Source organism: Verruconis gallopava, assembly GCF_000836295.1.
Source record: "Verruconis gallopava strain CBS 43764 unplaced genomic scaffold supercont1.43, whole genome shotgun sequence".
Taxonomy (NCBI): domain Eukaryota; kingdom Fungi; phylum Ascomycota; class Dothideomycetes; order Venturiales; family Sympoventuriaceae; genus Verruconis; species Verruconis gallopava.
In genome coordinates, this window is record NW_015622179.1 from 75363 (window position 1) to 99276 (window position 23914).

Below are 23914 nucleotides of genomic sequence, written 5' to 3' on the forward strand. Positions count from 1 at the left end.
CCGCTGCGGGCGGTTGGCGGACGCCTTGCCCGATTCGGAATTTCATGACCTGGTTACTGCAATCCGCGCAAGCAAAGGAGGCGAAACTTCTACTGAATGCAACATATGTAAACTTATTAGGATGAAGGGACTACGCATCGACGCTAGCCTTTGTCGCAGGTAAATGCTTTTAATTTCCTGGTGCAGAGACGGTGCACTGTGTGCTATCGACCGTCTGTGACGAGTTTCCAGCATAGCAACGACCGTTGCGGTCATCCTTGCTACTACGCTACGATCTAAACCAAAACAAAAGCCGACCATGAAATCAAGAAAGTCTCTCGTTCGACGTGAATTTTCATGCTTGGTAGGATATCGCAAGAACCGATGGCTGTGAGAAAAAAGGAAAAAAATCACAATACATCGTGTACCCGTCACCTCTTAACCTCTTGCAGCCCTATAGCAACCGGAGCTTTCCCTTGCAACATTGGATCGTAGACCTCAGAATGCATCGCAGCCGGTTGCATCCCCACTGCAGCACCCCTTGGAATAGCCCCCATGAAGTCAATATGCATTTTCCCGAGGCTGCCAGCCCACTGCTTGGTTGGCGCACTCGCCGTTGCGGGTTCGGGGTGCAGAAGCGAGGTCATGACACGGCCCACGGATGTTTTCTGAAGGAAGAGGCGCATGCGAGCAGGCCCGGTTTTCCCAACCACTGTCATTACGAAGCTGAACAGGAAGCTGCACAAGAAGATCGTGAGGACGACGAATGCGGGGACGGCATACGCGATGTGGTAACGCACGCGGCGTATGTATTGGTAGACAGGAACGCCGGTCTGTACGTCGGCGCTTGCATCTCCACTTGCACGCTTTGCCAGTTTGACATCGCTGCTAGCGAACCAACTCTTAGTGCCAATCACCGCATTTGCCGCGGCATCGGTCCAGATCAGGTTGATGATCTGAGCGGCTCCCTCGGGAGTACCAGACATGCTAGCCCATTTGTTATAGACGCCCAGATTGTTGTCGCCGGAGTAGTCGAAGGCTGAGCTGGAGGCGCGGGCGCCTGTGCTGTACGCGAATGCGAGCGCTTTCGAGTAGAAATCGATTCCCGGGAGGTTCGAACCGGTGACCACCGGAGGTAAGCCGAGATCCGTGGCGCCGTTGATGTAGCCTGGTAGGTACAGGGCGGGCTTCTGCACAAAGGACATGTTTTTGAACTTGTCCTTTTGTGCGGGATCGATGATTCCCCACAAAGGGTTCCCATCCACGAGACTCATCCCGGCCGATTCAACGCCCCAAAGAGGATAATCGGCCTCGCTCGCGTATTGCTTTTCTTCAATGCCCGTGACGGACAAGCCGCCGAGTCCCGTGCCGTTGAACTTGAAAGAGACCGTTTTGATCACGGCACGCACAACCGACGCGCAGCCATAGAGAGGCTGAGAGTAGGAACTGCCAGGCTCGAACCGCACGATGCTTTGAGCACCCTTTTCTTGCGGCGTGCCCAGCGCTGAACCGCAGAAACCGAGAATGTTGCTAACGTTGCCCAGCGAATATCCGAAAACGGCGTTGCAATCGTCACCTGGAAATATCAGCGCCGATCTTCATGGATCCATGAGATCCGGATCTTGTTTTGGACCACTTACGAGCATCGGTGAAGTTGTCAGCCGTGATCTTCCAAGGGTTATCTGGTACGTTAAGATCAAACTGCCCCGTCGTGTTCGTCAGGGATTCGTTTCCGAATCCACCTTGCGGCAGTCCGTCGATGAAGCCACCAAACTCGGCGACGCTGAAACGCAGATTGGACCATTCGCTCTCTTGGCCGCTGAAGTTGTTCTTGACCATAGGAATCTGATTTCCCACCTCAGAGTTTATGTATGAAAAGGCCTTCATCCCTGAGATTGCGGAACCTGGATTTGTCACGTTGTAATAGAGCGCCGTGTAAGCGTTTTGGAGCCACGCTGAACGGTAGGCGCGATACGCGAGCTGCGGATCATCCTGCGCTGTAAGAGCATCGTAGGGCGGAAACGTGGTGTTCAAATTGGCGAAGCCGCCATGGTCGACAAGGACCAAATCCACAACGCTTGAGGAACCAGTGCCGTTGAGAGGAAATGTGTAATCAAATGTCAAGTTTGTGTTAACGCATTGCGTCTCCGGCTCGATGAAGAGAATGTCTTCGGTCCAGGTGGCGCCGAACGGTGAGTCAATTGGAACAGAATGGTTACGGAAGCCAAGACCACCAGATTCTGCATCGACAACCAAACCTTCGACGAGCTGCAAGCCTCCGTTGAGGAAGAGCGTGTTGAACTGATTGAAGCTACCGATAGCATACCTAAGAGCGCGGTCAGTTGAAAAAAGTCAAAGAAAGCGTCTGCGTGACTTCACACACTTCTTCCCCTGGTTTATGGTTTTTAACTGAGTGTCTGTAGCGTAAGTGTACGTCCTATATCCGATGTCGAAGACCGAAGAAACGGTCTGGCCTATTGCTTGCGCCCCGCTCTGCAGGTATGCCATATAATCGGAGGGGATTGAGACGTTGATCACGTCTTCGTCGCTGATGGTAAAGCCCGTCGAGTTTACATTGGAAACGATGGTGCTGTTCGAGTTCGGGCATGCGATGGGAGGCCCGAAAGAGCCACACAGGCGGCTAAAGCCTTCCGCGGGTCGAGGGAGAGTCCCGTTTCCAAACACGCTGGCATCTTTGGCGTATGCGAATGGAGTAAGCTCCGTCGAACTGCTGGCCACAATAGATTCGTAGAGACCAAGCGGCGTGATGATAGACGCAAGCGAGAGAAGCAGAGCGGTCAACAGCCTAAGCTTGGTCGTGAACCGGACACCAGCACGAACGTTGTGGTTTGTTGTTGAGTCTGTCCGCAAGATCGTGGGCCACAGGCTACCTTGCAGTTGCGCGGCGGCTCTTGACCAGGTTGCTGCTGATTCCGTTGGGTTGAGAATCGAGACCAAGATCAGAGGAACGATAAGTTTGAACGAAATGTTGACTTTGCGCCAAGGTTAGCATGCTGCTTGTGATTTCGGATAGTTTGAGAAAAAGTTTTTCCATACTGAAGGATATACCAGCGGCAATTATACCCGCGACTTGCCCGGTGGTGAGACTATCCAAGGCGACCATGGTGAAGGCAGAGCGATGCGCCTGGCGAGTAGGCAATACAAAAAGCGCCGACTCTTCTCCTTATGAGTACAATTAGGTCATGATCGCACCCATGGTACATCGCCCACCATACGCCGCCATCAAATGCGAGTCTACGCCCTAGCCATTTTGCTAGCATCACTGCCACTGGAGGCTGGAACGCAGGAAGATCATAGGGAGGGCGGTGACCATGTTAGATTTTCATTTCTTAAAAATAAGTCCTTAGTATCGGAATGCATCCAATCAGCTAAGTAGACGTTTCGTGTTGGCGGACGCCACACAGCGGGTGTAAAACGATCGTTCCTGAAATCAACTCCTCGGCGAGCACTGCTGGGCCGTTCACCAGAGTCATTTTGCAATGCGGCAAGAAACGAACGCACGAAGAACGCAGACGGGAGATCCTGCTTTCGGCTCACGAAGGGGCTGCATGCACCCGAGGCACCGAAAATGACACAGATACTGATTGATAGCATTGAGTTATTACAATGTGCTGAAGCGACTCGCGGTTTTTTTCAACAACGGAAACGTGAACAAGGTTCGCCATCGGAGGCAGAGCCATGGGCCAGTCATTGAATAGAATTGTGTCTGCATGTCCTTCCGATAGCATGAAATAGGGAGAGGATCAACGAGAATACGAACAAGGACGACGCAAGAAGGGAATTTCACCGGTCAAGCCAGCTTCGTGGGAAAAGAGGCACAAAACGCTTGCTTCGACCATTCGCTCTAGCCACCCGCAGGGATCGAGAAGGGGTACAAGATGGGGCACGAAGAGAAAAAAAAGGGGAGGTGAAGAGTCAAAAAGGAAGCCCGAAACACGGGAAGAGTGGTAGTAGTAGCAGCCACTCACGTGATGGATAATTGGACGCAGCCCCGAATTAGAAAAGACGGCAAAGAGCGCGGGACAGAAAAGAAGCTTGCTTGGACTGCGCCCACTCGCAGGCGCTCATTGGCCTACCATACGATTGAATCGGCGTCGGCAAAAGCTTGTTCATAAGCTTCGGGTTTTCAGCGACGCCACACAAAGACCTGCTCGAGGCAGCTCGCTGGGTGGTTTCTAACACCCCAAGGCGATGATGCCGATCACCTCAGGGGGCCACCAGGCCTCAGATCGTACAGGACCAAAGGGCGCAGGGGAGCAGGCAGTTCGATTTGCACAGCACAGCAGCCGTGCTGTCGACGGGCGTTTCCTACGTTGTGAACAACTCACAAGGCCCGTCGCAAGAACAGTCTTCGCACGTGATGCCTGCCTTCGAACAAGCTGCCTGTGCTTTGTGTTCGGCACGATGCTCGATGCAAGCGGCTTTCAGGACAGGTTCAGTCATATCTTCCCGTGCCCGCCTGTACGTCCTGTCACCAGGTTTGCCGAAGCAACAGTCCATGGATGGAGGATGTGAAAACCTGCCCCTCCCCAGCCCTCGGCCGTAGTTGTTGAGGAGCAGACGAGTCCGCGACAGTTTTGCACTTCTGCTTTCCCACCCGTCAACTCGTATTTAAAATGACGATGTTTCCCGGTCTGCGTAAGGGGAAGGGTTGTGAATGAAAAAGACCAGCTTCAAGGTGCGATTCACCTCATGTCGTTGCTCTGGTGCAGGCCGAATGCCTGCCCTCCCCTGACAACGACTTTGCGTTCGGGAAGTGATTTTTTTTTCGCGGAGTAATCATTGGACATGAGCAACTCCGATCGATGCTCTCCATTCTGCTCTACGTCTGTTCTAAATTCGGCCCGTGCTACGGCAGGTTTGAGAATACGGACACGATTGCGGATGAGTCATGTCGGCTCGTTCGTCGGGCAGACGTAGAGACAGAATGAATGGCTATCCAGTCTGACTTTCGACTGGGGAACGTATCTTGCTGGACCGCCCAGTGCAATGAACCTGAATCATCCGTCAAAGTTTTCGACGGCACGTATTTCAATTGAGAAAGGTTAGCACACACAGCCCAAGAAGCAACAGGGTCTACGTCTTCATCAGGACGAACCGAGGATGGGCAGTACAAAGGAAAGGGACGGGGCCGTGTCCCTTGTGAACGCCAAATTCAAGTGGTGGTGCCTTGAAAAGAGCGATAGGAAGATTGAGTCATCATTACATTGAAAGGGGTAAAGTCGATCAGTGCTTCACCCATATCTTGACGAACAAGTAAGGAGGGTGACATAAGTATTAGTTTGCCTTTCTACCAAACATCACCGCCCAAGATGGCTAATCTACGTCTGGAACGGGCAAGCCCTCGAGCAATTTCATCCTCAGTCCTAGAGCTTCCATGGCCTTTCGCGCTTCATCTTCGCGGAGCGCTTTTGCCTCGCTTTCGGACACGAGCACAAAATCGTATGTTAGAAGTTTTGTGCCTTCCTTGACGCCGTACTTGCTGGCAGCGCTTGCGTCGACCGTTTTTAGATCGACTAACAGGGACTCCTTGACGCCGAAGACGGCGTCCGACGTCTCGTATGGGTCGCCGCGGAGATACAATGATCTGTTCGGTGATTTGTGATTCTTAGCCTGAAGCGGTGCGCAAACAGGACAGAAGGAGAAGCGTGCTTACGTGATGAGATGGTCGTAGCCCTTTTTATCAAACATAAAGTGCATGTGAGACGGCCGGTATGGGTGTCTCTTGAGTCTGTTCAAAAGCTTGCCGACAGGTCCCTAACCAAAAAAGATCGTGAGCAGAAGGTCAACACGGGACAGCATTGCATCGGCTCTTCTGTGGCGAAACCACTTACGTCGTGCGGTATTGGATATGGAACAGGCACGATCGCCTTGAACCAAAACACTCCGTCTTTGTCGCTTTCAATAATCGCTCTTCCGTCCGGCTGCTTTCGATCGGCGTATTGTACATCATATCGACCGGTCGAGTCCGTCTCCCAGACATCGATCTTGACCCCTTCGATCGGTCTCCCCTCTGTATCTTTGACTGTGCACAATACCAGGCACGGCTCGCCTTGCGGGTCGTGGGATATCACTTCCCCGTGGGGCACGGTCTCCGCGTCGTGGGTGTGAAATGGCCCAAGGACTGTCCCTTCCGTACCATTTTTGGGCTTCGGGTGATTTATGCTGTCAACTAGGAGAGAAAGGCCTAAGATGTCGGATAGCAGGATGAATTCCTGCCTGACATCTGTGCATATCTGACCCACAGCGGTAAGAAAGTTGATTGCCGCCATCCATTCTTCGGTACTTAAGCGCGTCTCTCGGGCAAAGTCATGGAGGTGGACGACAAGCCGTTCCAGCAAGTAGTTCAGTCTGACATCATCACCCTGGGAATTGATTCGGAGCACGTTCTCTGTTATGTTCTCGATTGTCAGGTCTTTAAGCACCGGCACTTGCACCTTTTCAGGATGATCCATGGCTTAAAGAATTCGACACAGCGGCAATCTTTGACAAAGGATGCCGGTCAGTCCGGCTGGAAGGAAGTATATATGGCCTGAGGGACGATAGCGTGGTTCATCGTGCTTAGCAATTACATCAAAACGGAGCGTGTTGGACTGCCGCTTGTCTCGATGTGGGGTTGAAAGGCGTGTGGGGTAGCTTGCAAAGCACTTCGGAAGCATTCCGTTCGTTGCGGATGATCCGAACGAGGACGAGTGAAGTCAGAAGACACAGTGTTGCAACAAACATGGTGTTGTGGTGTGAATGCTCCTGCAATCAGCAGCTCACGTGGTGTGAGGGCGCTTCGACCGAGGATGAATTTTGATGGTTGAGCGAGCTGCGCGATGCGGCAAACGCAGACGAGGCACTTGCAACCATTTCCCCTTGGGACAATGGAAGCGCAATGAAGGCGTGATTTAAGCCTGCAAGAGATTGTACCAGTGGGCTACTCCTGATGAGGCCACGGAATGGTGGCCAAGGATCCGTGAAATACGATTGAGGACCAACATCGTCCGCATATATAACGTAAAAGCAGCGTGGGGACACGAAACGCCATGAGGAACGCTACAGCGCGAAATGGAAGCGGAAGGCCTGGAGATGGTCTGAACCATGACACGAACTCCTGCCAACAAAAGCAGTACTCGCTCTCGAGTGAAACCACAGAGTAAAGAAGTTACAGCGCAATGTGCATGGAGAAGCAAGCTGGGGGGGGGGGCGAGTCACGTGCTCTAGAAGCTCAAGTCAACTTAGTTCCACAGCCAACACGTTAGCTAATCGAAGCTCGAATCGCTTCTAGTTGTCGTTCGCTGTGCATGGCAAGCACGCAACTTGACATTTAGAACACACGAAAGGAGCCTCTCGATTCGAGGCTGAAGCGGGATGAACATCCTCCCAACACAGCGCGTTGCGAAGTATTTTCGTCAACCACGTACGTCTCCGATGGGCTGTGGAGCAAACAGAAACGTAAGCAAAAACCTTCTCCTGCGTTAGGGAGGATGCTGGTGGAGCGGCCGAGCGTGAGGAAAGCCCACAAAAATCCCAGAGGAGCACGGCTCCCGTGGAAATCCCTTCCGAAGGCGTTCAGGCCAAGAGATGATGGATCGCGTGGTTCGTGAGCTGTGGCGCTGTACCTGCATTAACGTGCAGCGGGAGCAATACGGGCACTGCTGGAGGCCTTGAGGGTGCGTGCAACGGGCGGGTTGACGACGAGGACGACGACGACAGCGGCCACAACGGCGAACAGCAGCGACGACGAGGGCGGCGGAGGCGGTCGAGAGCGTGTTGGAGAGCGCATGGCCGACCTCGATTCGGCGCGGCCGCGTGTCGGCAGCAGCGTGCAGAGTCGCGCTGCAAGTCGAAGATGAAACTTGGTCGTTTCACTTTGCTGGGCCGTGTGGTCCATCTTGGGGCGTAGGGCAATCTAGCGCTGTGATTGGTCAATCCGCGCCTCCATCCCAAGCCTCTCCCGTCGTCCGTCCACATGCTTCGAGTGCGTCTTCGTCATGAGAAAATAAAGATCTTCCATCCACTCACTCGTTCTCTCTGGGCCTCATTCTTCATCGTCTATTTCGTTCTGCGTCTTCTTTTGCTACTTCGTCCCCTCTTTCGACCCCCCAACCCCCCCGGTCCCTCGCTCCACACGCTCTTTCGTCCATCGCCGCTCTTATATTGAAACGCTTGACCGCCGTGCGGGTTAAGCCATCCGCTGTCTCTGCCTCAGTGTGCGCTCGGCCGATTCGATCCTAGTTCTGCTCTGTCACACTGTCAGACTTGACACAAGTTTCAACCTTTCCTTTCTTCTTTCTCCCCCCGGCTCCCTCGACTTCCCGTGCCTCGGGCGACTCCCTGCTCCCAAAAAGAAGGCGACGAAACGATCTTCCGGGTGTGTGCCGGGTGCCACCAGTCCTTTCCGAAGTTCTCAATCCAAATCGCCGACAGGATCGTCACTTGTCGGTATCTTCCTACGTCCACTCGTTCTTCGAGTGGCCCGTACCACTTGGACGATATCACGCGATTAGACAATCGCTCAAAGTGCGTCTGAAGAAGCAGAGCGTGCACAGCGACAGGTTCGCCGCGTGCTCGTAAGTTCGAAGAGTGAAGACCCAGGTACGTACTCCCTGCCCACGGACCCGTCCCGTCCCTATCCCTCGTTTCTTCAGACACGTCCTGGATCTGAAGGAGGAAGAGGGGGTGGAGAGCCCCATTGATTCATGCATGCAGGCCAGGGTCTCCACCAATTGACCCATTGTCTCCTTCTAGAAGGGTACTGACATAGGAAACAGTAGATTATCTGGTTTCCCAATGTCTGCGCCTCTGTTCCCCTCCAAAGACGGCTTTGTGCAGCTCCCACGGTCACGATCAGATACAATGAACGACCTGGAGACGATTCCACTGCAGAAGGTGGTTTCCACACAGTCGACCGGTGCTCGACGGCCTTCGCAGACCCCGACGCAGTACAACCCTTCAGCGGATGTTCAGAATGAGAAGGGGGTCCGCCAGTTCCGCCGCGGTCTGCGGAAGCGGGGCAGCAGTGTCACGGATGGCACTCAGGAAGAAGGCGCTCTGAACGCCATGGGAAGGTTCTACAGCAAAATCATGAATTACAGCGTTGTCACTCGCTACTTCCTATACATTCTGCCGCTGGGCGCGATGCTGGCATTGCCCATCGTGCTGGGTGCTACCATTGCCCCAGACGCGAAAATCCCCAGCGGCGAGTTTGGTACGCGCATCGTGTGGCTCTTCACCTGGATCGAAGTTGGTGAGTTTCCGTTCTGGCGAATCAACGCCTATTGTCAATGGCTAACCAAGGCGCAGTCTGGGTGAGCTTGTGGGTTGGCAAGATCGTGGCTCACGTTCTGCCCTACGTCTTTCAGTTCGTCGTGGGAATCGTGAGCTCTAAGATCCGTCGGTATGCTCTCATGATTCGTGCGCTAGAGCTGCCGCTCTCCTTCATCTTCTGGGCTCTTTGTTCATTCTTGACCTTTACGCCTCTGATGCTTCACAATCCGGACACCAGCGAACTGGCAAAAACCCAGGCTGAGGCAAGATCCTTGCAGCCGTGGCAAAAGACGCTGCGTCAGATCCTCGCTGCCATCTTGATATGTACGCTCGTCAATTTCGCCGAGAAGTTCATCATCCAGGTCATCAGCGTCAATTATCACAACAAGCAGTTCGGCGACAAGATCAAGGAGAACAAGCACAAGATGGCGCTTCTTGTAATGCTTTACGACGCTTCTCGGAAGGCCTTCCCAGACTACTGTCAAACCTTCTATCACGAGGACAACATTATCAATGATTCGCTCAACCTGTCAAAGTTCAGCAAGAAAGATGGCGCCAAAGGAAGCGGCGCTGTCACGCCCATGAACATTCTTCACAATGTTGGCCGTGCTGGCGACGCCGTGACTTCTGCCTTTGGCAGAGTTGCTCAGGACATGACCGGAGGTGCCAAGCTCTTCGACAGCAACTCCTCCCCTGCAATTGTCAAGGAGGCACTCGAGAGGCATCGCTCAAGCGAGGCGTTGGCGAAACGTATCTGGATGAGCTTCGTGTGCGAAGGAAACGACGCTCTACACCCCGATGATCTGTTTGACGTTCTTGGCGAGGAAAAACACATCGAGGCAGAGGAGTGCTTCGCATTCTTGGACAGAGATGGCAATGGCGATGTCTCTTTGGATGAGATGATTATGGTCGTTCGCGACCTTGGGCGCTCCATTAAGTCCATTGATAGCAGTAGGCACGACGTCGATCAGGCGCTGAAAGTGCTCGATCGTTTGCTCATGGCAGTCGTTCTGATCATCAGCGTGCTGGTCTTCATTGCCTTCCTCAACCAAAGCTTTGTCAGCAGTCTTGCAACCGCGGGTACGGCAATCTTGTCGTTGTCCTTTGTATTCGCCACGACGTGTCAGGAGGTCCTGGGCTCGTGCATCTTCCTATTTGTCAAGCATCCTTACGACGTTGGCGATCGAGTTGATCTGCAAACCACGGAACAGCTGACGGTCGAAAAGATCTCACTACTATTCACCGTCTTCAAACGCGTGAACACGGGTAAGCTGGTCCAGATCCCCAACATTGTTCTCAACAACCTCTGGGTAGAGAATGTCAGTCGCAGCAAGGCCATGCGAGAGCAAATCTCCCTGTATTGCAGCTTCGACACCTCGTTCGAGGACATTGAGGCTCTGAAACAGGAGATGGTCAACTTCGTGAACGATCCGGCGAACAGCCGCGACTTCCAACCTGGCATCGAGATTCAGGTCACCAGTCTGGCTGAAATGAACAAGATGGAGCTTCGCATCGAGTGTTGCCACAAGAGCAACTGGGTAAGTTCTAACTGCTCGCGCCTTCCGGGTCCACGGACTAACTTGGTCCAGTCAAACGAGACGCTGCGCGCTGCTCGACGATCCAAGTTCATGTGTGCCCTTGTCCTCGCTGTTCGAAAAGTTCCCATCTACGGTCCAGGCGGCGGTGGAGCAGTCCTTGGAAGCATTGACCAGCCTTCCTACTCTGTCGCTGTCACTCCTGAGCAAGCCGCCCAATTCCGAGATGATTTCGCCGCCGCAAAGGACGCAAAGCGCTTGCATCCGACAAAGAAGCCGGACGTCGAGACTCAGAGCATCGCGGGTACAGAGTACTCTGGCCTGACAGCTCATCCTGAGATGCGCGCCGTGCAGTCACTCAATACGCGCAACCCGGCTCTGGATCGGGCACGTGATGATGCGCTCGCAACCAGGCAGACTGTGGGTGAGACCGTGCTTGCTGACGAGCGGCGCAGTGTGGATGAAGTCCGCAGCATGCTTCAGCGCGAGAACACGCGTGGTCGCCGTCAGCCGGGCCAGCTGTCTCCCGTCTTGGACCCACCAACTCAGCAGACTTACCCTATCGTACCCCCACCATCAGGACAGTATGCACCGCCGCCGGTGGGAGCCTCACAGAACCCTCCGGTTCCTGGTAATGCTTTCAGCATCAATGCACAACGTCGAGACTTGAGCTCTGGTAGCCAAGCGTCACGAGCTCAACCATACAGCCCTTCGTCGTCTACAGGTGCTCCTCCATCACGAGGTCGGTAAAGCTTATTGCGTTTGAAAGTGTCGTGGATAATCTGACAGCCGCAATACGCAATGTGCTCTTTGTCATCACCTATGTGTCGCAATGGCCTTTGTGAGACGAGTTCGTAGAATGCTATGGAAGGATGGACTGCGAAATCTTTTCTTTTTCTTTTTCGGGAAGCGAATGCTACAAGGCAAACTCGCTCAATCTGCATATAGAGGGTTCACATGACTAAAAAAAAAACCACTAGGGGACCACGAGACGTCAAACGAATAGAACAACCAAAAGGAAACTTAGTTTTACGTAGTTGCTAATGCAATGAACATGATGGCTATAGTTGCGAATAGCTAGAATCAAGATTTTGAAGCCAAGCAAAAAAAGACCACCTGTCACGCTTCGTCGCCTGATCGGACCTTTTGTCCCAGAGCATAATGTGTACACTCCTGCCTTGACGGGTAGGCCCAACAGCGTCGCCATAAGCTTTGACGCTCACGAACCAGGCGGGAAAAGCAAGCACAGTGATCGCCTCTCGGGAGCCTATGTCTGCATCTTCAGAGACGGTGTTTGCGCCCAGCTCAAGGAGAACATGAGCAGGGCGGGAGACTCGTGGGCAAGGTCCGGGGGGTCAAGGAGAGAGACGCAACGAGGCATTTTGCAAGAGGAGCGTTGATTTCATTTCCAATTTGAACTTCAGTTTCAATTTCTTTTTTAATTCTCCTCACTCTTTCTGTTCTACAAGAGGGAAGAGGCGAGAGTTATGTCATCAAAGAAGGAAAAAAGAAAGGGATGCTGGACGAAATGTACACGTGGTTTGTAGGGTATATATGCCTCCGTCCGGTTTAATGCTCGTTTCTAGTGCACAGGGGGAAAAATGGCCCACAAAAACCGCTTTGCTTATGCTGAGTGTGATTCGATAGAAAGAAAAAAAAAAAAAAGGAAAAAAGTTCACAGTTCCGTGATGACCATGTCGAATTGGTCGAGGTCCGGGGGCGGTTGATCGACAACGACCTTCAACTTGCGGTTGAACGTTGCACCCCTGTTCTCGATGCGGACGTCAGCGCTGAACGCCCTTGTCCTCTGCACTTCGTCGTCGCTGATGCCGAGATCGTCCTGCGGAATCCACACGCACGGCAGCTGCGAGTCTCGCAGCAGAGGGTGCGCGAAGGCGGCTGCAACCAGCTTGTCGCGATCCTCGGCGTCCAATGTCTCAAGCTGGTCGTTGTGCTGCAGGATGATCTTCGAGATAGGATCGTCCATCATCTGGGCTTCGATATCTTTGCGCCGCGGCATGAGGACGTTGCCAACCTTCTTTTCCGCGTGTCCCACGACCTTCTCAAGTTGCTTCAAGTACTCCTCGTCGAGAGGACGGTTGAGACGGGCAAGGATGCCTTTCGCCGCCTTAGCATCCTGCAACTGTTTGGCGTGCATGTGCGAGCCACGAGATTGTCCGGATTGTGTGGACTTGAACGTTGGGCGCTTTGGAGGAGAAACAATGTCAGGCATTGTATCATCTTTATCCTCTCCACTAGAGTCGCCCTTTCTAAAATCTTCCAAGGGGATCCCGGCCTCGTTTGGCTTCTCCGCCGTGGATGTGTTGGTATCCTCATCTTCCTGTGATTTCCCGGACTCGTCGTCATTGAGAAGACTTTTGGACTCGAGGTCGAGCTGAACTGGCGCGTACTTGAAAAGTTTTCCCAAGTGAACCGAAAGCCAGATATGATACAGGATTGTGAAGACCAGAACCACCGCCATGATTATGCCTTGTGCATCACATGCAACGTTGTCATTCGTGTCTCGCACAAGGAAGAACAAACCTATCAAGCAAATCTCCATGAAGTATACGCCGGTGAAGGTCTGATTGATAGCACTTGGGAACCATAGGGCCCCACCATCGACGTTGCCCGTTCGAACGCAGTAGAGGAGATTGTTCTTGATGACCACCCAGAAAAGGCTGAAGGTGATGAGAACAAATGCAAACATCAACGGGGCTATGATAGAGTACACGATTCCTGCCAAAGGTTAGCCGCATATCAATCAAACGCCTAGCCGTTCAATCTTACCAATGATGGCAAATGTAGTGTACCAAGGGATGTTGGAACCTATGCGTGTCCGATTCGTCCAGCTCAGCTTGTTGTAGACGCTGTCAGGCGTATTGACGCTCCCAGCTATGTAGAAATTAAACAGACGTATAGTTTGCAAGAGCGAAGTGGCACTCAATGACAGAGCCTGCACTATGAGAAAAGAAAAATAGTAGTTGGCGGCAGTTGGAAGATTCGTGGCCAGAATGTTTGGTACCGAGGTTGGTTGGTGAATCAGTTCTTCCACGACACTCGTCAAGCCGGACGAAATAGTCGGGATGATGAACAGCTCGAAAACCAGGAAGATCAAGTACCATAGTTGCAGCGACCTTTCGCCTTCTTGGCCCGTATATGACCCCTTGACTGAGTTTGTCATGGAGCGTAGAAGGATTGGCAGCGGGCCACTAAGGACTACGACCTGGATAAAAGGCGGCAGCGTACCTTGTATGAACGAGATAAGCCACGACGGGAGGCTGCCAATCCACTTAAGCCAAGACGTAGACCCAACAAGCGTCGATGCTCGGGAAAGGATACCTGTGAAGAAGGCGATCAAACCAAAGGCAAAGAGCAGCCCAAGAAATAGCAACAAAAACTCCACAACTCGGGCATAACGAGATTTCCAACCAATATTCAGACTAGCCCAGTTGATATCTGCAGGACTGATCTCAACGATCCGCCTCTTCATGTACCGAGGAGCGCTATTGGCAACAGATTGGCAAGCGAGATGCGCAGCTTTTTGCGTGTTGAATTGTATGAATGCGGTATGATTGATAGGATGCGCTTCCGGCGTGGCAAGTTCTATTTGCAGCTTTTTATTCAACCGAGCAAGTTCTCTGCGACAGTAATATATGGTATCCACCTTGCTTCGAAAGAAGATGCCGAAAAACGGGATTCGTGCGACAAAGGGAGACGTCTTTTCGATGATTCTCATTGTTGGTCGATGCTTCGGCTCAAGATACTCCGTCCAGGTCGCCTTAGTCGTGATGTCATATTCCAAGTCGCGAGCACACACCGCGGACGTGACCGGCTCGGTATCAGGACACATCGTGTCACTAGCTATCGGCTTGTCTTCGCCTGGTGTTGGGGTTCTTGCTGGATGCACTTGCGGATCCTTCTTAGCAATTTTTCGATGACGCTTGATAGCCTTGCGAAGCATGTTTGTCTCTGCATTTTCAAGCATGTCTTCAATTCTTCGTCGCTCTTTGTCCGTTGCCTCCGCTTTCGACAAGTCACGGTTGATCCAGATGCGGCGAACACCACCTGGAAAGTCGCCGTACATTTGCAACAACGCGTCATCCGTGCAAAGATCGGTTGGAATGTCTGTGATGAGCACTGTTGTGCTGGAAGCGCGCAATTGGTGAGCAGCGCTACCGAGATACTGAAGCCTTTTTACGATGTAATGCTTCAACTCCCAGTAGAACGTGAGGCAAACCCAGACAATGGCAACGACTGCTAGGCACAAGTGGGCCCAGTATCGGCTGGTGTTCTCCGGAGAAACCTAAGCTTCTTCAGCGTCGTGTTGCATACTCTGAAGTGCAGTTACGTGACCTACATTGGACCAAGCGAGGGTATCGAGTCCAGTGACGGTCCCTTTCACGTTGTTGATGACCCGGGTACCCCTCCCGTCTTCAGAATTGAGCGGAATCAAGATGGGCATGACCACGATCGCGAGCGGGAAAAATATCTTCAAGCACATTGACAAGTAGCGCAGGAAGAAGTAGGCGTCCATGCCAGCCTTCTCCAGGACGTCTGGATCCTCCTTTATCTTGAAGACGGTGAAAAGCCATTTCAACGGGTTGTTGTGCGGCGGTTTGATCCTCTGCTTGACCGGCACCAGAAAGGAGCGTGGCTGATAGATCCGTTTTGCCCACAGATAGTTGCGAACGATGAGAAAGAGGCCAAATTGCACGACGAAGAGCACGAAACCGGAGGCCAAGGAGATGGCAAGTGTCTGGATCGTGGTGCCTTCGCGGCCTTGCGCGACACCGGCGGCACCGTTCAAGGTTCCATTGATAATGCTCGTGATTTCAGACATGTCGCGTCATGAAGCTGGCTACCTTTTATCGCGCCCGTGACATGATCCGATTGTTGTGAATGGGTGGACGGGCGTCTGGCGCGACGTGCGCGGGAGACACAGAGACAGGCAGCGTAAATTCACGTAGGAGAACCCAAGATCCGCTGAAAGGACAGGAAGAGAACGAAGGTGCTGGCCGGGACCAAAAGAGAAATTGAAGATCGAAATCTGGCCGAGTCCACGATGGGCGTTCATGGGCACGGGCGTTTTGGTGTTGAATTGATGCAGCGCCACGCGCAAGCCACTGACGTAATGCATGCACCAGCAAGGGAGATCTACGTGCCTTGAGGCCTTGTTGTTGCCTCAGCGACGTTCGTTGGCAAGGTACGCCAAAGATACTATTACTACTTCGCACTCAGGACAAAATCTCTCCTGCAGTCGTGCCCTCAATGGGGGAGCGTTAACAAGTCTCCAGTCGTCGAGTTCTTTCTCTCCAGGGAGATGGCCACGTTGGCTTGAAGGATCGAAGTCTGCGTGCAGGAAATACTGACATAGTCGGCACGTGCGTGCAAGAACGCATCGGCTGTCTAGAGAAGATTCACAAGAAGTTTTCGTTAAGAGTACGACCATGTCCGACTTTGCAGATGGGAGCAAGGTTTGTATATCACAGGTCTTCGCCAGATGAGCATAGAAAAAGCTCTTCAATAGAGCACGACAATAAGTATATGTTATGTCCAAGGCTGCTCTACCGCCGCCTTTCATGCACCGTCGCGTCCTATTTGAAAGGCCAACGTCCGTTGACATCACACGGATGTGGTCCACATCGTCTTGCTATCGCTGCAATAAAGGTGCACAACGATTCCTTGCGTGCTGAGTCCATGTTCTGCTGTTCGCGCGCCCCCTTGTCGCTGGACTGTCACAAATAGGTCTTCTTTTCTACCATGGCGATTGGCTCTTCCAAGAGCTTTTCATCGAAATCCCTAGAGCTCGAAAGCCTTTCAGCCGCCCGTGGTCTTTGCCATCAGTGCTCCGCTACCCCTCGAGCTGAAAATAGCCATGATACCAAAACCACTGTAGAACAGTACGAGAGGATATGCCTTGAATACGTCAGTTTGAATTCTTCCTGTCACTATGAATGTACTGATCCGTAACATACCACAAGCAGCTTGACTTCAGACATGCGTCCGACCGCGCAGAACCTAAAGGCGGATCAGCAACGTATCCCATGCTGGAAGCGAGCGAACAGCGAATTCAAGCTCAATATAGCGCGCAATTTACCGCTGAATCGTAAATTGCTGGAAGTAGACATAGTTGTCACTCTGTTTAGCCGTGTGTTAGCTTCCAATTCGTTGCATTAAAATCCTGCCCCGAGTACCTACCACATGCTTGATGCTGCATACGAGCTGTAAGAAATCGCCGCCAATGTAAGCACTGCAGTGAAGTTGTCAGTACCCAGGCGTGCAGTCTCACAACGAACCGCTATGGTACGTACCGTAACCAAACGCACTGTCCAGCGGCAAGACTATGCCGCACAAGCTGACTACAACAAGGGGCAATAAACAGTAGCCTAATATACTTGCGCTTCGAGCGAGAGTAAGAGTAGACGAGAAATGGCGTGAGCCTGTTTGCGGGTGGTCGGCGGTGGCTGAGGAAGAGGAATCGTCTGGAGAAAGAGGAGGGGCCATTAGAGAGAACTGAAAGCCCAAGTTAGCCAATTCCAGTATTCTAAGGGTAAGCCATGCGCGTACAATGGCGTTCAGAGCAATAGAGCCGACGAGGGCGAGACCGTATACTAAGCATTCGTCAGCACCTTAGCGCGCAAATTTATATGTAGACAGATGCACACACTGTAACCAAAGTGAATTTTGCCCGAACCGAGGAGGAAAAATCCAAAGAGGAGGAAGAAGAGCCTGCCATTGTGGTGTCAGCACATGTCAAATCGCGGCTGGCCCAGAAGAGCACACAGGTAGACTCACAGGGGTCCTGCAAGATCGGAATCGTCCATCAGGTGGCTGTCAATTCTTGCCAAAGGATTCAGAACCGCAAGCGTCTTCATCTTGACGTGGGAGAAGTCCACACCCAGCTCTTCCAAGAGCGGAGGCTCACCGGGGTAGCCCTCTGTGCCGAACGCAGCAAGCCAGCCGGTAGACAGGCCGTTGGCCGCCGTGCCCATGGTGCCACTCAAGTCATGCTGGTTTGCGAAGCCCGCGAATCCCGAGGGCTGCGAATGCGAGCCGCCATACGCTTGGAAGGGAGTCGTGGAGCCCGAGACTGGGCCACTGAAATTGGAGTTGTAGAAGCCCTGCTGGCCGTAGGGTTGGCTGCCTTGGGCGCCGCCCGGGTAGGCGTATGCCATGCTGAGCACCTGTTTCTCTGATGTGCAGCCTTCTACGCAGCAGCGAGAGGAGTCGCAAATCGCGAAAAAAAAAGACCTGGGTTGGAGCGAGCGACCGCAGGCAACGTCACACCTAACCACAGGACGGATCTTCGACGAGCGATGTGCGCGATGGCGATTACAGACACTGGGAAATGCTAAATACAAGAGAGCGTACGAAGCAAACAGGAAAGAAAAAGCGAAGACGCTGTCGAGGACTTTGTGGGCGGCAACAATTGGTAAATGCGATGGAGAGTAAAGGAAGAGTACAGCCAGCTGTGCATGCGGCGAAAAGACCACCATTCCCTTTCAGAGAACAGCTGGCGTCTCCGTCGTCTCATTGGATGACGCTGGCTGGCGGCGGCTGCCATCCCCGATTGGGACCGGAGACGGACCATCACGTCGCCGCAACCGATATCTTCCATTCCATGTTCGCGAACTTTTTTTTCCTTCGCCTTCATTTCAATCGCCCATCTTTCGATACCCCTTATCCCTCGCCGTCCTTTCTTCCTTCCATCTCTAATCTCTCTATCATGGGTTGGTTTTGGGCGGACTCCGCCCCTGCGCAGGTCACTCCTCCTCATCCTATGCCGTCATCAAATGCGGCGCCTCCGGTAACACTGATAGTGCCATTACCTAGCTGTACGTGCTGACAGCATCTAGCCTGGCTGCCCAATGCACAAGTCTACATCTTCAGCTCCCCCCCGTGTAGAAAGCGCTTCTTCGATGTCATCATCAAGCGCATGTCCGTACAATCCTCCAGACTCCTCGCCCACGTCGGCGGCAGGCTCGCCTGCGTCCGGTGCTTCGACCCTCTCCAAGCTCAACCCGCTAAACTATATGCCCGCCAATTTGTCCAACAAGAGGTCACCGACGCAGAAGACACACTTGCCCCTGGAGCGCGAAATCTCGTCGATACCGAAGGGTGACGGCTCCGGCGCGAACTGGGAGTATCCCTCGCCGCAGCAGATGTACAACGCGATGCTGCGCAAGGGCTATACCGACACGCCGGAGGATGCCGTAGAAAGCATGGTAGCCGTGCACAACTTCCTCAACGAAGGAGCCTGGGGTGAGATTCTGGAGTGGGAGAGGCGGTTTGGCCGCGGCTTGGGCAAAGGATGGGACGCCTGTCGACGCGGCGAGGAGGGATCGCAGTACTCTGCCAGCCATGAGATCGTGTGGCGGGAGAAAGACGTACCTGCCCCGCAGCTAGTACGGTTCATGGGCCGACCAGGCGACATGACCCCCAAGGCGAGGATACTGCAGACGCTAGGCTGGGCGTGGCCGTCTCGATTCGGCGGCGAGGCTCCGTTCGACAGGCACGACTGGTTCGTGAAACGATGGAGGGAGGACGGAAGCTCGGAGGAGGTCAGATACGTGATTGACTATTACGAGGGCCCGCCAGAGCCCACCGGCGAGCCGGTCTTTTACCTGGACGTACGACCTGCCGTGGACACGCCGAGCGCGGCGATTGCCAGAGTGATGCGATGGGGCGGTGACATGTGGTGGAGGGGAACTGGCGGGGCTTCCGTCAGAGACGCGGTGCAGCAGGCGAGGGAGGCGGCGAAGGAATCGAGGTCGTGACATTCGAACGCCCTCGCCTTCCCTTTCGTGTTTGTATTTGCTGCAGATTGCACTCTCTCTACTCTTACTTAATCTCGGCCCCTGCATCCCCAGTTCCTAGGCTACAGAGCAGCATCTTGGACTTCTTTTTTTTTTTCCTCTTTCGAATGTCGGCGGAGAAATCTAGTCAAGACTGATCACCGATACGACCGGGACGGCAGATGACGGCCCACGGGCCCAAAAATTATTCTCACGTGTGTTGCTATCTATCAGATATGTACATTGTCTAACGAGCATTCCCCCAAACTACGTATTGAATGTTCTTTTCTTCATTTTCATCATGGCTTAAACGATGTCGTCTACGCTGATTTGGCTTCTTGCTATATATTTTTTTTAAACTCCCTCTCCCTCCACCCTTGTGTATTGGGTTTGACCACTTTTGTGAAACTCCATGTTTTGGATTTTCAGCATGATTTACGCCCTACGAATATGTGCTGCAGGAACACCATGGGCCATAATGTCAGCTGCTACTCACAAAAGTCTGCTCTCCACGGTGGTGTCCCACCTTTTGAGGGACCTTAACCATTTGCGAGATGCTACCTATTGGCGTTGCCCAGGCAGAATTTTAGATTACGATGCTTCGGGTTGGCCGAGAAACGTGTTTCTTGTAACGTGTTTCTTAATCTGCGCAATAAGCTCATCCATACGATATGGTTTCGTCGTGACATCATCCTGCCGTCTGTCAGTTGTCCGCCTCCGTAAATTCGAAGGTCGATCCAACGGATAAATCTTTGGACATACCATGCCTGCTTCGATGGCCTGCTGACAATGAATACTCCTCGCGTTGGCAGTTACCGCTAGGATGGGGATGTGGCCTTTCAAAACTCCCTCCCCTTCCAACCTCCTGATTTCCTTCGCGCAAAGGATACCGTTCATCACCGGCATTTCGATATCGCACAGTACAATGTCGAAATATCTCCCTTGCGCTTCGTCGCCGTGAGCCTGAAGAGTGGCCTCCTTTAACGCGTTGAGGGCTTCGACGCCATGGTTTGCGGCATGCACGTTGAATCCACGCGACTTGAGTTGCTTGCAGACTACCTTTTGGTTTATGACGTTGTCTTCCACAACGAGAACTTTGATTGAGGGACCGCTTCCGATTGAGTGCGCCGTTGTAGAAGGCGACGACAGAGAAATTTCCATTATCTCGATGGCTGAAGTGGCCTCGATATTGGTCTCCACACAGGAAGATGCAGCGAGTCGCTTAGGTGAACCGCTGGACCTTGGTGTTGCCAAACTCGACGACGGTGGACTCACCAATGGAGATACAGGGTGGTGGCTGACTTTCAAGGGTAAACTGTCTGTTGCAGATGAAAGATGTTCTTGCTCCCTGAGACCGTCCGTGGCGATACGCCGGGTTTGAATGAAGAAGGCAAAAGTACAACCTATCTGCTGGTCCCTCTTGATTCCGATCTGTCCCCCCATCAGCTCGGTAATCTGTCGTGATATGAAAAGTCCTAAGCCGGAGCCGCCGTACTCGATATGCGTTTTAGGCGAAGCCTGTGCGAAACGCTTGAAAAGGTTGTGACGCTCGCTATCAGATAAGCCTTTGCCTGTATCTGAGACGGAGACCAGGAGGTAAAGACTATTTTCTGAAGACCCTGCACTGATAGCAGAGCCGCATTCTTCATTTGTTGGCTTTGTTGAGGGGAAAAAGGTCATATCTTCTGGTTCTGGCCGAGCTCTGCTTGCTGAGATCCTAACGGTGATCTCTCGTTGCAGCGAGGTTCTCGTAAATTTGATGGCGTTTGTGACGAGATTTATTATGATCTGAAGAAACCGGTTTGGATCAAGCTGAACGAAGGAGACATCAAGGTTATCCAAGGATGTATCTTCGATAATGTTGAGCTTGATGTTCGACTCGCTGAGCTCGCGATCGAAGATGTGCAAAGCGGTGCGTATCACTTTTCGTAGCTGAACAGGAACGAGAGCGACTTCGAGCAGATCGGCATCAAGCTTGGATAGTGTAAGCACGTCGTCAATGATACGCTTTTGGTGCTCAATGCAATACATGATTATCCGGGCCGACTCCAAGCAGCCATTCACCGTGCATGACTGCGAGTCAACCTTTTTATTACTGAGGAGGCCTTGAGTCAGCCTGATGATATCCTCAGTACAGTGCAATACTGCTGACATGGGATTTCGAAGCTCATGTGAAATCATGTCGATGAAGTTTTCCTGTCTCGTGCGTTGGAGAATCGCTTCCTCCATCTTTTCGTTCAACGCAGTCACGGCCGCTTTCTGTGCCGAGATTTCTGTCATCCAGCAGATGACATGATCTTGGTCCTCTAAATAACCTGTAACCAAGAGCCAAGTTGGTATTGTGGGAATCGTGTGGTCCAGTTCTCGCTGCCCGTCCCATTTCTTGACAAGTCTGTGCTCGATCGTGATGGCGCCCTCCCCTCTGCATACGTCCTTGAAGAATTGGACCATCTTCTCGTGATCGTCAGGATGAATCGTTCGAAGCCAAGATGCTTCGGGCGTTTCGCCCGGACGAACGTCGAATATTGCTTTCCAAGCTGCATTTGCGTATTCGATATTGCCTTTCGTGTCGACGCGCACCATTCCCAACGGCGCATGCTCAGCAAATTGTCTGTATTTCAGCTCGCTCTGCTCGAGTTCTCTCAAACGACGAGTTCGTTCGTCTTCCGCATTCTGGAAAAGGATCCGGCCCCTTTCTTTTTCATGCGTTAACAGGATGCTTCCCACCTTCGGAGCTATGATCTCGTCGGTAAGTCGCTGAAGAAAGCTCTGATAAGGCACGTTGTAGCGTTTCTTGGGACCCAGTCCTGCGATCAAAAAGCACACAGCTTCTGTACCTGAAAAGATTGGACAGAATGCGAGCTCTTTACTCCGAGCATTGAAACTGCGAGGCTCAAATGCATCCAACACTTGGGAAGGTATTTGGCCGTCAGCCTCCCGCAATAACACAATTGATCGCTGTCTAATGGCTTTCTGCATGGCAGCCACAAAAATGCTTTTATCTTCGAGTGAAATGCGCTGTGGCACAGCAGTTGATGCATTCCGCACCCCTACGGATGCTTCGAGATGGTACGTAGTTGATCTCGAAGGGCTCGTCTCAGGTGCAAGCTTTGAATACAACATGACACTCGGCAGGTCGATCGCAGCCTTTTGTAGTCCTGAAATGAGTGACACCCAAAGACTGGAAAATTCCTTGTCCTGGGCTATCGTCGAGGCAATGTCTCGGGACAAGCTCACCCTTCGCGCAAGAATTGTAGCGGTCGTGGTGTCTGAGCATGATGCGTATACTCCAGCAAGATTTCCATCTCTACCGATGATCGGTGCCCATTTAACTGCAGACCATGATTTATTAGTCACTTCGGATGAATCAAATAGCCTAGGGATACATACAACCAAAGTAGCACTCTTCTTCGTAGCCATGTCGCGTCATGAACGTCAGCAAGGCCGGATGGGAGACGAATCCCCCCGTGGCCTCACATATCCTGTAGTTGGCCTCATATTCGTCCCACAAGTCACCAAAAATAGGTCGCGGCTCGGCGCCTTGTAATTTTGGATGATTTTCGCCAACGAGAGGTGTATACGCTTGAAATTATACAGGTAAGTGGCTTGTTTTTGCGAACACGTGATGATTTCCTTGGACAAAGCGTACCTTCATTGTAGATAATGTGCTGTTTGTCGCCGAACAACACAGCAGCTGGGTCTGGATCGGCAATACATTGGAGAACAGCCGTGCGAAGCTGGTCGTTCCACGTAGCTACGGGTCCGAAGAAAGTATTTGCCCAGTCGACATCACGAGTGAATCGCTCGAATGGCGTTAAGTCGTCCGGAGGTACCGCGCAAGATAGCCAATCAAGATTTGTCCTCCGGCGTCTTGGAATGGAAGACTGTTGTTTATTTTGATTTTCATCTGATTCTTCTTGCGATCGCGTTGAAGCAATGACCTCATTGGGCATTTCCCTAATTCCAACATGGACGAGGCGAAATTATGATGTTCTGAAGACGAAGAGAGAGACAACTTGACAAAGAGATATGACACGGCGGGGTGCTGTAAGGAGTACGACTTGGAGCATCTGCTGCGCTGAGAATCTGTTGCAGATCGAAGCCTGGGGGATATTGAGATACGCGAAATGTGATCTCTAACATCGCGATCTTGCACCAATTTAGATCGCTTCCGGACCCACCTGCGCCACACGCTTGCTTGGTCCTACTGTAAGCTTTCCGATGAGCACGTTTCGTGTCTACGTATATAACCTTCATTTGCAAGAACTTTTCGACTGCAGCGCAAAGACATTGCTTTTCTGCTTCGTGCTACTGACGTGCCGTTTC

At 52.5% G+C, this 23914-nt stretch overlaps 7 protein-coding genes across 7 annotated transcripts; 2 read left to right on the forward strand and 5 right to left on the reverse strand.

The window, feature by feature from the left end:
• Window positions 1-410: 410 nt before the first annotated feature.
• Window positions 411-3103, reverse strand: PV09_08586 (uncharacterized protein; the record flags this gene model as incomplete). The annotated part of the gene is made up of 4 exons (XM_016362508.1): window positions 411-1555; window positions 1620-2305; window positions 2363-2972; window positions 3037-3103. The coding sequence occupies 4 exons, from the start codon at window positions 3101-3103 to the stop codon at window positions 411-413; spliced, it is 2508 nt and encodes an 835-aa protein (XP_016209650.1).
• A 2098-nt stretch (window positions 3104-5201) lies between these two features.
• On the reverse strand, window positions 5202-6608 carry PV09_08587 (uncharacterized protein). Its single transcript, XM_016362509.1, has 3 exons — window positions 5835-6608; window positions 5657-5757; window positions 5202-5587 (listed from the first exon to the last, which is right to left on the reverse strand). Exons 1-3 carry the CDS (start codon window positions 6453-6455, stop codon window positions 5317-5319), a joined length of 993 nt encoding a protein of 330 aa, XP_016209651.1. The 5' UTR covers window positions 6456-6608; the 3' UTR covers window positions 5202-5316.
• Window positions 6609-7976: 1368 nt separating this feature from the next.
• Window positions 7977-11887, forward strand: PV09_08588 (uncharacterized protein). Its single transcript, XM_016362510.1, has 4 exons — window positions 7977-8583; window positions 8760-9235; window positions 9292-10793; window positions 10845-11887. Exons 2-4 carry the CDS (start codon window positions 8779-8781, stop codon window positions 11538-11540), a joined length of 2655 nt encoding a protein of 884 aa, XP_016209652.1. The 5' UTR covers window positions 7977-8583; window positions 8760-8778; the 3' UTR covers window positions 11541-11887.
• Window positions 11888-12437: 550 nt separating this feature from the next.
• On the reverse strand, window positions 12438-15845 carry PV09_08589 (uncharacterized protein). Its single transcript, XM_016362511.1, has 3 exons — window positions 15151-15845; window positions 13581-15096; window positions 12438-13529 (listed from the first exon to the last, which is right to left on the reverse strand). The coding sequence occupies exons 1-3, from the start codon at window positions 15631-15633 to the stop codon at window positions 12466-12468; spliced, it is 3063 nt and encodes a 1020-aa protein (XP_016209653.1). The 5' UTR covers window positions 15634-15845; the 3' UTR covers window positions 12438-12465.
• Window positions 15846-16242: 397 nt separating this feature from the next.
• PV09_08590 (uncharacterized protein) lies at window positions 16243-18236 on the reverse strand. Its single transcript, XM_016362512.1, has 7 exons — window positions 17589-18236; window positions 17461-17522; window positions 17361-17404; window positions 17105-17306; window positions 16995-17043; window positions 16769-16811; window positions 16243-16709 (listed from the first exon to the last, which is right to left on the reverse strand). Exons 1-7 carry the CDS (start codon window positions 17966-17968, stop codon window positions 16611-16613), a joined length of 879 nt encoding a protein of 292 aa, XP_016209654.1. The 5' UTR covers window positions 17969-18236; the 3' UTR covers window positions 16243-16610.
• Window positions 18237-18419: 183 nt separating this feature from the next.
• PV09_08591 (uncharacterized protein) lies at window positions 18420-19900 on the forward strand. The gene is made up of 2 exons (XM_016362513.1): window positions 18420-18600; window positions 18650-19900. The coding sequence occupies exons 1-2, from the start codon at window positions 18520-18522 to the stop codon at window positions 19568-19570; spliced, it is 1002 nt and encodes a 333-aa protein (XP_016209655.1). The 5' UTR covers window positions 18420-18519; the 3' UTR covers window positions 19571-19900.
• On the reverse strand, window positions 19776-23690 carry PV09_08592 (uncharacterized protein). Its single transcript, XM_016362514.1, has 4 exons — window positions 23238-23690; window positions 22979-23170; window positions 20351-22920; window positions 19776-20281 (listed from the first exon to the last, which is right to left on the reverse strand). The coding sequence occupies exons 1-4, from the start codon at window positions 23539-23541 to the stop codon at window positions 20180-20182; spliced, it is 3168 nt and encodes a 1055-aa protein (XP_016209656.1). The 5' UTR covers window positions 23542-23690; the 3' UTR covers window positions 19776-20179.
• Between the last annotated feature and the right edge of the window lie 224 nt (window positions 23691-23914).

Coding starts and splice junctions, on each gene's coding strand:
- PV09_08589 (XM_016362511.1), bottom strand. CDS start 15,633: ATGTCTGAAATCACGAGCATTATCAATGGAACCTTGAACGGTGCCGCC. Junction 15,097..15,150: donor ATACCCTCGCTTGGTCCAAT/GTAGGTCACGTA, acceptor GAAGAAGCTTAG/GTTTCTCCGGAGAACACCAG. Junction 13,530..13,580: donor CACTACATTTGCCATCATTG/GTAAGATTGAAC, acceptor AACCTTTGGCAG/GAATCGTGTACTCTATCATA.
- PV09_08588 (XM_016362510.1), top strand. CDS start 8,779: ATGTCTGCGCCTCTGTTCCCCTCCAAAGACGGCTTTGTGCAGCTCCCA. Junction 9,236..9,291: donor CTTCACCTGGATCGAAGTTG/GTGAGTTTCCGT, acceptor ACCAAGGCGCAG/TCTGGGTGAGCTTGTGGGTT. Junction 10,794..10,844: donor GTTGCCACAAGAGCAACTGG/GTAAGTTCTAAC, acceptor AACTTGGTCCAG/TCAAACGAGACGCTGCGCGC.
- PV09_08590 (XM_016362512.1), bottom strand. CDS start 17,968: ATGGCATACGCCTACCCGGGCGGCGCCCAAGGCAGCCAACCCTACGGC. Junction 17,523..17,588: donor TCCGATCTTGCAGGACCCCT/GTGAGTCTACCT, acceptor CCACAATGGCAG/GCTCTTCTTCCTCCTCTTTG. Junction 17,405..17,460: donor CAAAATTCACTTTGGTTACA/GTGTGTGCATCT, acceptor ACGAATGCTTAG/TATACGGTCTCGCCCTCGTC.
- PV09_08592 (XM_016362514.1), bottom strand. CDS start 23,541: ATGCCCAATGAGGTCATTGCTTCAACGCGATCGCAAGAAGAATCAGAT. Junction 23,171..23,237: donor GCACATTATCTACAATGAAG/GTACGCTTTGTC, acceptor TATAATTTCAAG/CGTATACACCTCTCGTTGGC. Junction 22,921..22,978: donor AGAAGAGTGCTACTTTGGTT/GTATGTATCCCT, acceptor CATGGTCTGCAG/TTAAATGGGCACCGATCATC.
- PV09_08587 (XM_016362509.1), bottom strand. CDS start 6,455: ATGGATCATCCTGAAAAGGTGCAAGTGCCGGTGCTTAAAGACCTGACA. Junction 5,758..5,834: donor CATATCCAATACCGCACGAC/GTAAGTGGTTTC, acceptor TTTTTTGGTTAG/GGACCTGTCGGCAAGCTTTT. Junction 5,588..5,656: donor GGCTACGACCATCTCATCAC/GTAAGCACGCTT, acceptor ATCACCGAACAG/ATCATTGTATCTCCGCGGCG.
- PV09_08591 (XM_016362513.1), top strand. CDS start 18,520: ATGGGTTGGTTTTGGGCGGACTCCGCCCCTGCGCAGGTCACTCCTCCT. Junction 18,601..18,649: donor CATCAAATGCGGCGCCTCCG/GTAACACTGATA, acceptor GACAGCATCTAG/CCTGGCTGCCCAATGCACAA.